This window comes from Salvelinus namaycush, chromosome 36 (genome assembly GCF_016432855.1).
Source record: "Salvelinus namaycush isolate Seneca chromosome 36, SaNama_1.0, whole genome shotgun sequence".
NCBI classification, from domain to species: Eukaryota; Metazoa; Chordata; class Actinopteri; order Salmoniformes; family Salmonidae; genus Salvelinus; species Salvelinus namaycush.
In genome coordinates, this window is record NC_052342.1 from 23,496,217 (window position 1) to 23,505,392 (window position 9,176).

The 9,176-nt window shown below is 40.2% G+C and overlaps 1 protein-coding gene across 1 annotated transcript; it reads left to right on the forward strand.

Moving 5' to 3' along the window:
- Positions 1-499: 499 nt before the first annotated feature.
- On the forward strand, positions 500-8,748 carry LOC120030499 (NACHT, LRR and PYD domains-containing protein 1 homolog). Its single transcript, XM_038975907.1, has 7 exons — positions 500-797; positions 2,763-2,951; positions 3,505-3,542; positions 7,075-7,136; positions 7,471-7,682; positions 7,798-8,048; positions 8,716-8,748. Exons 1-7 carry the CDS (start codon positions 500-502, stop codon positions 8,746-8,748), a joined length of 1,083 nt encoding a protein of 360 aa, XP_038831835.1.
- Positions 8,749-9,176: the final 428 nt, after the last annotated feature.

Sequence of the window (9,176 nt, forward strand, 5' to 3'; positions counted from 1 at the left end):
ACATAAATCCAACTAGGTCAAAGATACAGCCTTTTACTGTACACAGCCTTTTGTTTATAACCATTAATGACCTTCGACATTCTTACTTAAACATTATTGTCTCCTTTTTCAGAGTCCATACCACCACATGAAGTACAACTAATATTCAGAACACTGGTTAAGCTTGGGACCGGAGACAACAAAGATGGCACACAACAAGGGGTCATCCCTGTCCAATGCCCGTGGTCGTGAAAGTTTTGTTGGAAGTCAAATCAGGGATTCCATTTCACTTCTGGATGTTTTGTACGCAAATGCATTTGAAGAAGAGGACATAGACTCCGCAGTAGCTAAGAAGACCGAGGTAGATTTTTACAGAGGAGCCCCACCTCAATGGCTTAACTTCTACTGGACTGAAAGGGCAACTTCAGCTGATAAAACAACCCCCTTTATCAAAAGAGACGGGTACACTGAGCTGATACAAAATATTAAGAAACAGTGTAAGGGTGACCTGACTTCTACCATGAATCTGCTGCATCAGCCAGGCAGTGGGGGAACCACTCTGGCCAAGCAGGTGCTCTGGGACATGAGGAAAACACTGAGATGTGCTGTTCTAACAGGTGCTACCTCAGACATCACCGCTATCGCCAAGCAGGTGATTCACCTTTTCACTGCAGGCGGTCAAGGCCAGCAGAACACTGTGCTCTTACTGCTGGAAGATGAGCGTATTCTGGAGAATCTGCAGGATGCCATCATCAAAGAGATTGCAGAGAGAAACATCACGACCCACATGCCTGTGGTCATCATTTTAAACTGTGTGCGTAAGGCAGTTATCAAACAAGAGGACCATAACAACTCAATAAATGTTTTTCTCAGGACGGAACTTTCTGAAGCAGAGAAACAACAGTTTGAGGAGAAACAGATTGAGATCAGTCGAAGCTACATTAATGAACACAAACAGTTTCATGGCTTTAACATAATGCGAGATAATTTCAGTGGAGATTATGTTAAAGAAACGTGTGCCTTTTTAAATGTCAGGAAAAATAGAAGATCTAAAAATTCCCAGCTTCTTGCATTCTTATCACTGGTGAATGCCTACGTCCCTGGATCCCACCTTCTGCAGTCTCAATGTCAGGCATTCCTTGGTCCTCCAGATCCCATTTATGGAGGTCCTTCCTTTGAGCAGCGAATGGAGCCCTTCACTCATCTGATAGTGACATTCCCTGCTCGACAGGGACAAGACAAACATGTCCGCATGGCTCACTCACTGATTGCACAGCAGTGTGTTAAGGTACTGGCTACGGCAGGTGTGACCAGGAGTGATACAGCAAGGAACTTTCTGACTGAATTTTGTAGAGAAGAGGTACAACAATTTTTAGTTCAAGACATGTTAACAAAAAGGGAAATGGGAGAAGAGGGAAAAGACACGTTTTCCAGGTTGATTCAAGATATTGAAGGCGAAGAATCCAAAAGCAATGTTGTATCTGTTTTACAATTAGCTTCAGAGATATTCAAGCAAAACCCATTTCTTCCTCAAAATCTTGCTCGTTTTCTTTACATTGAGAGAAGGGCCTATTTTAAAGCGGAGAAGTGGGCAAAAATAGCAAAAGACAGAGATCCTAACAGTTCATTTGTTGCTGATACACTGGGGCAAGTATACAAGAACCAATTGAAGAGCAGGGTCCATGATCCTTCCATCTCTGCACAAGAAATTTTGCAACTGTCAAAAAAGGCCTTTGATGCTTTCAGAGATGAGGAAAGGGCTGCTGAAAATGAGCAGGGAGCAGACATGCAAGATGATGGTATGACCAAAGTCTCACGGATCTTTAACAACAGAGGACTATTTGGATATCTACAGGTTGCCAACATTGTTTTTGACTCGCTTGTCTCTCTTGACAATAACTGGCAAAAGGTCCTTACCATGGAAATATTAGCTGACACCTTCTTCGTATCAATCAGACAAAAAAAGCTCTTCAAGTACAAGCCACTCATCATCAGCCTCAGGGATGAGGTGGAGAGGAAATGTGAGTTTTTTGATGGTTACCTGACGTACTCCAAGCCCAGCATAGAGAAAGATGAACCACATTACTTTCAGACTGATGTCAAGAACTGCTACCACAAATATGTGGGGACATGCACACCTATACACTCAGAGTCTGCAATAGGTGTACCCGTCCAGAAGCTCAAAGAGGAAATGGCCATTGCCTTCCCTGGACTGCTTTCCTGTCTTGATAAGGGCTATGATAAAACTCACTTGCGCCGAATAACAATTTTGTGGGAGGAAATAAGAAAAGAATGGGAAAAAAAGAAAGATGGTGGTGGTGAGAACAAAGCTGCCCAAAACTTCATCCTTGCCAACATCATCTTAAGCAAAGTGGAAGCAGCATCTCCAGTGCTTACCCCTTTGCCAATCCTAAGAAGCATTCTGGAAAGACACCTATTGGCCAATTTCGGTAACCAAACCCCAGAGTTTTACTTCTTAGTCCTTTTGCTGTTTTGGCCCGAGGAGCATAAGAAAATGGGATTCAATGTTGACCTCAACAAATGTGTTCAAGAGATGCAAGAGTCCTACAAAAACACATACAAGAAGCATCTTCGCTCAAGGTACCTTCGCCCCCTTATTTTCCTAGGAAAGGGTGAGGGTTTGAGCAGATTGGTTCATAGATCAAAAATAGAGAAACTATTGGCAAGGGAGAATCCAATGGCAGGGCCAGACACTATAGATCAAAAGTGGAGCAGTGGTGAGGTGTGGAGTGAACCCAGTGTCCAGGATCTTCTTCTTCCAGTCAATGGAGTGGTTAGACAGCACAGGGTGTTTGCGCGCGTTGATGGCAAGGAGATTGAAGTTTGTGCCGAACAACGAAGAAAAGTTTGGAAGTCCGAAGACGTCTGCTTCTACCTTGGCTTCACCATTAGAGGTCCTGTGGCCTACGGCATCCAGTACCCATCCCATCACGGACATGTCTTCTATTCAGGTATGATGATACATATGTCTTCTATTCAGGTATGATGATACATATGTCTTCTATTCAGGTATGATGATACATATGTCTTCTATTCAGGTATGATGATACATATGTCTTCTATTCAGGTATGATGATACATATGTCTTCTATTCAGGTATGATGATACATATGTCTTCTATTCAGGTATGATGATACATATGTCGTACATTTTTGGAAGTAACTGACATCAAATCGATAAAAAGCGGTAAAACCATTCTAATCCTAATTTTCTCATTTGTATCTCTATATTCTCTCACTCATGTTCAAGTTCTTGATATTTTAATGTGCTAATACACAATATAATGACACGGGACGTCCAAACCCACCAATCTACACAGGGGAGACAGTGACTCTGGGAGCATTTGTGACTCATCTCATAGAGATCATTGTTAGCACTAAATATCATTGTTATTGTATTTGTGATTTTAAAATGCTTTGTGTACCAGGAAATGAACACCACTGTATTATCACTGAGGTTAATGTTTGGTGTGGTTGATTTTCTGATTGATGTGTCTTTCCCCAGGGCCTGTGAGAAGTTGCACAACCTGTGCTAATGTGATGGTGAGTTAATGTTTGTTACTGTATTCATGGAGTGTACAGTAGTAGTCGATACATTTTTGTCAAGTGTTTGACCACCACCTATGTTGACTGTGCTTTGTATTCATGAATATCTTTTTATTTTCATGAAAATCACAAATATTTTGTGGAAATCCTACATTTTGCTCCAGTTTCACACAGCTGGCAGCTGCACTCTTAGAAAAAAACATTGCTTCATTTGTAAATTCGGAGGTGCCGGAACAAAAAGTGAGAGCGTGAGATGGGGGTGACTTGGGTTGCTCTCAGGTACCAGAACGCATGTAAAAATCCCCTTCATAATAAACCATTGCATGCATGATCATCGTATCTGCACTCTGGCATACAGCAGTAGAGTAGAGATTCTTGAAGAAGGGAGAAACAAAAAACGGGTTCAGGAAAAATGAGGCCTTTTATAAACGCATTTCATGCAATTTCACATAATTTTAGATGACTGGAGACTTGAGCAGAATCTTTTTTAGTAACTCACAAATGATCGAAATGACAGGCTACTTTGACCATGACAAACTCAGAATCTGAGATCAATTAAAACGACCCTGTCCTGAATCCAGCAATAGATTAGGCCTAGGTGTGTGGACACACACATATTGTACAATATAAGGAGGAAATTATAGTCCTAAAAAAGCTTTCCAGTTTCAGTCACTCACCCAATGATGCTCAGTTCACTCACCTGCGAAGGCCGATGCGCCCGTTCTTAAAGATCTCTTTCTTGTTTTACCTTGTAAAACAATGCTGTTTGCTCAATAGGCCTATTTGGAAGTCTTTGGTAGATTAGTCTTCTCTTTTCAGTAGAATCATTTGCTTTCCAACCGGTGCTTTCCCCCGATTGTATACTGAACGAAAATATAAATGAAACATGCAACAACTTCAAAGGTTTAACTGAGTTACAGTTCGTAGGTGTAAGGAAATCAGTCAATTTAAATACAATAATTTCACCCTAATCTATGGATTTCACATAACTGGGTATACAGATATGCATCTGTTGGTCACAGAGACCTTAAAAAAAGGTAGGGGTGTGGATCTGAAAACCAGTCAGTATCTGGTGTGACCACCATTTCCCTCATGCAGCCAACACATCTCCTTCGCATAGAGTTGATCAGCCTGTTGATTGTGGCCTGTGGAATTTTGTCCCACTTCTTCTTTTCAATGGCTGTTCAAATTTGCTAGATATTGAACTGGTACATGGTTTCATACACATCGATCCAGAGCATCCCAAACGTGCTCAATGGGTGTCATATCTGGTGAGTATGCAGTCCATTGGAAGAACTGGGACATTTTCAGCTTCCAGGAATTGTGTACAGATCCTTGCAACATCGGGTAGTGCATTCTAATGCTGAAACATGAGGTGATGGAGGCGGATGACTAGCATGACAATGGGCCTCAGGATCTCTTCACAGTATCTCTGTGCATTCAAATTGCCATCAATAAAATGCAATTGTGTTCGTTTTCTGTAGATTGCGTGTGCCCCTACCATAACCCCACCGCCACCATGCAGCACTCTGTTCACAACGTTGACATCAGCAAACCGCTCGCCTTACAGGTGGACTGCGGTTGTGAAGCTGATTGGGCTTACTGCTAAATGTCTGGGATCTTCAATTTCTGCTCATGAAACATGGGACCAACACTTTACATATAGTTTATATTTTTGTTCAGTTTATTAGAAATATAGCGACATGCCTGTTTTGGCTACATGCTGTTCACTGACAGATTTGCCGCACTTCCCGACTGTAGGCATGCCTTGTGATTGGGCTACACACAATCTCAGCTAGGCTATGTATTTATTATTGATCCTTTGTGGCTGAATTATAGGCCTACTCCTGGTGTATTATTCTGAATTATTAAATTTATTTCTGAACAGACAGCAGTAATTCTATAACTTTGGCAAATGTATTTCAATTTATCAGGGGTGCTGCGACACCTCCAGCACCCTTCCGCGGCTATGACTCTGTAAGGAAATAGATTATGAAATGCAACGTTGGAGAGATTAGTTGTAGGCTCATGTCTATCAGAGCAGAGAGAGGATGGCAGATAATAGAAAGTTAATCTCAATCTAGTTCTGTGAGAGAGATACAAGCGCCCTTCTCTGTCTCACCACAGCAATGGCCACGCGTTGGTCTATAGGCTTCAATGTTACGCAAACCATGAACCCAGGCCGGCCCAACACAAATCAATTCTTAGAATATCAGGCACGTTTTTACATTTATTTTTTAAGGGGCAGGAGAATTACAGAGGAGGCAACTTGTATTGACTCAGATTTTATTATTATGTTTACATTGCAAACAGTGAAAATAAGTGTTCATGCCACCAGAGGTACCGGATCCTGGCAAATAGGTTACAGAACGAAACAGTGCAAAACTGAAAGTTGCAGGATCCTGTTCCGGCAGGATCCGGCTGAAATTAAGCACTGGAAAAAAATATTATAAAAGGGTTCTTAGCGGAGGGATAGGGTTCTACCAAGAACCGTTTTCATCTGAAGAACCCTCTTTGGGAGACAATGGTTCTTTGTAAGGCAAATGGTTCTCCCTAGAACCTTTAACATGCTAAGAATTTTGGGGGGAAGAACCCTTCAGAATCTGAATAAGTTTATTTATTGTAATTTCATTATTTTACATAGTGCTTGGGCTTTTGTGTTTACCTCAGTGTTTAAACTTTAACATCACGATTTTAAGTGCAGGCGAGCAGAATGTGACTTGCAGACCTGATGTGGCCGGTAAAGCAGGAGTTTCCTAAAACCACCGTTTTAGGGTATAACTAAGCCTTTAAAGAAATGCCTTATGATGTACAGTATGTCATCTATTGTCATAAAGAGTTTAATTTTAAAGGCTAATAAGGCTGGTGGAACCGTTCATAGAGGGCTCTAGGGAAAACTCCTCAAAAATCAAAGAGTTCTTAGTAGAACCATTCATAGGGGGTTCTAGGATGAACCCTTCAAATATAAAATGATTCTATGAAGAACCATATATAGAGAGTTCTAGGCAGAACCCTCTAGAAAGTATTCTACCTAGCACCAAAAAGGGTTCCCCTATGGGGACAAAACAAAAATCCCTATATGATTCTACATAACACCTTTTTTTCTAAGAATCACAGATACCATTCTTCAGTAATTTGTAAATAAAGGTATAGAATAAGCAGGTTTGACAACATTCAAAGGCAAGTTAGCCTTTAAAGTACAAAGTACAACCTTTACCAACCTGGTCTCAGAGCATTTTGTATTATTTGGTACGTAAATCTCAGTCCCTCCATTTAGTATGATATGTTACGTTTCGTATGGTGTCTATTCATTTGTTGATGTCCATCATCCATTTCAAATGATATGTTACGAATGAAAATGTGCATGATATGTTATGAATTGCAATTTGTATGATATGTTATGAATTTGCATTCCATATGATATATTAGGAATTCCAAATTGTTGTGGCTAACGTTAGCCAGGTGGCTATATTTATCTAATAAATTTAGTGTATCTGTGAAAATCAGAGATCAATGTTCTCTTCTTCAGGAGTCTACCAACTGGGTTCAGGTTGAACCTGTGGCCATCACTAAAGAAGCCCCAATGTTCAGGTACAGTTCTGGAATGTATTAGTCCCTCGCCATAATACAGACGATTAAAAACTTTAAGTTTTGTTATCCAACAATTCTGTTTTAAGATACTAATAATAATGACTAGATTGAATATACCTGCTAAAACGTATTTAAAGAAGACAGTCTGACTTCATAGCCTGTGTTTAATTAATTGTAAAAAAAAAAGAATAATAAGAAGAAATAGAGTCTATGTGAGGATTTAAAGAAAGGTTTAACAAAGTAAAGTAACCATTATTATGTTGGTCAACTGCTGATTAAATACATGACTTACTTACTCTAAACCCATTCCTTCTTCTTTTCATGCCATCCGTAGCACTTCTCCCCCAGGGCGCTACGAGTGCAGAGTATCAGGGCTCCGGTGGGTGTGTAAAGACCATGTCAGTCTACAGTATCAATTCAGCTCCTGGGAGCCTCACAGGGCAATGATGAAAAGCTTGGGGTACAAGCAAGGTGGCCCCCTATTGGATGTCACAGTCATTTCAGGAGAACTGGAAGAAGTGCAGCTGCCACATTTTGCCTGTTTTGGTATGGGCGTATATGTTTATAATTAAAATATAACTGATGCAAACTACTTTTAAAAAGCCTTGTTGTTGATGTCAACCTGATGTTTATGCAAATGTACCTGTTTTTATCTCTGCAGGCGATGATCCCTCCTTTAAAGAGAAAGTGAGAGTTCTACATGTAGAAGACTGTGGTGTGTCCATAGAACAAGTGGATGAAGTCACCCGCTTCCACGTCAAGATCCTCCATCCATCCTTCTCTCCAAAAGGAGTTCTCGTGAGATCTGGCTTTCCGGTGAAAGCCCACTGTGACTTGCTGCTGTACCAGGCCAAGACAGCATTCCTCACGCTACATGCATATCTGGTGCCCTGTGATTCTTCTGTAGAACAGGTTATTTCCACTTATTGTTCTCCTCTGTGGTTAAATCATCTCTCAATGTTATCAATGCAGATAATACCAGTGGGTAAAAAATAAGACATTTAATATACAGTATATAATTGTCTAGACATTGCCATGCTCCAATTCAGTGCTTGACTTGGGCAGGAGCTCACTGCTTGAGATCCTGTTCCTCATATAGAATATTAGCTCAAAAGTATTGTGGAGCTCCTGCACCTAAATATAAACAGTACCGGTACCCAAAATGAGTAAATACGGTTCCTACAGACTGAAAAACAGCTGTTTGTTTTCCATCCAAAACCAGGGGAATTTGGTGGACTTCTGTTGTTGGGAAACTGTGGGGGAAGAGTCTGATTATTATGTTGGGAGAATATAATACAGTTTTAAGTACCTCAATGGACCATAAATCAGAAAGGAAATCACACTACAAACTATCACCCTCATGCACTGAGGGAAATTACAAATATCATGGACACATTAGAACTAGAGGATATACGAGGCTTAAAAATCCAGACTCAGTGAGTTATACATGAAGGAGGTTTAATCAAGCTAGCCGTCATGATTACTTTCATGTACCCTTTGTGCTGAAACCAAATGGTGTTGATAGGGGGCAGAATGCAGTCAGACCATCAAATAATTGGCATCCACATTACTCTTACAGAATGTCCAAGTGGGCGAGGATATTGGAAATTGAATAAAAGCCTATTGTATGACAATCTGTTTTTAACCAAGACAAAGGATTTTGTAAATGACTTTTTCCTACATAGCATAGGTACAGCAGATCCACTTATTGTACGGGACACTTTTAAATGTGTCTTCAGAGGTCATGCAATTCAATACTCATCTTTATAACAAAAACAATTTCTGTCAAAAGAGTTCACATTAACAAAGGAAATAGAAGGAATAGCAGTACAGATGGATAACAATTAAAACTGTACCATAGAGGCACAGAATAAGTTAGAGGAAAAACACAAATACATGGAGGAACTTATTTGAGAATCATCAACTATAATGTATTATAAAAAATTTAATGAATTGTATGGAACATTTTGAAAAATACACCAAATTCTTTTGGAATCTTCAACATAGAAATCCAGGATTCACCAAATTATATTTTGAAAG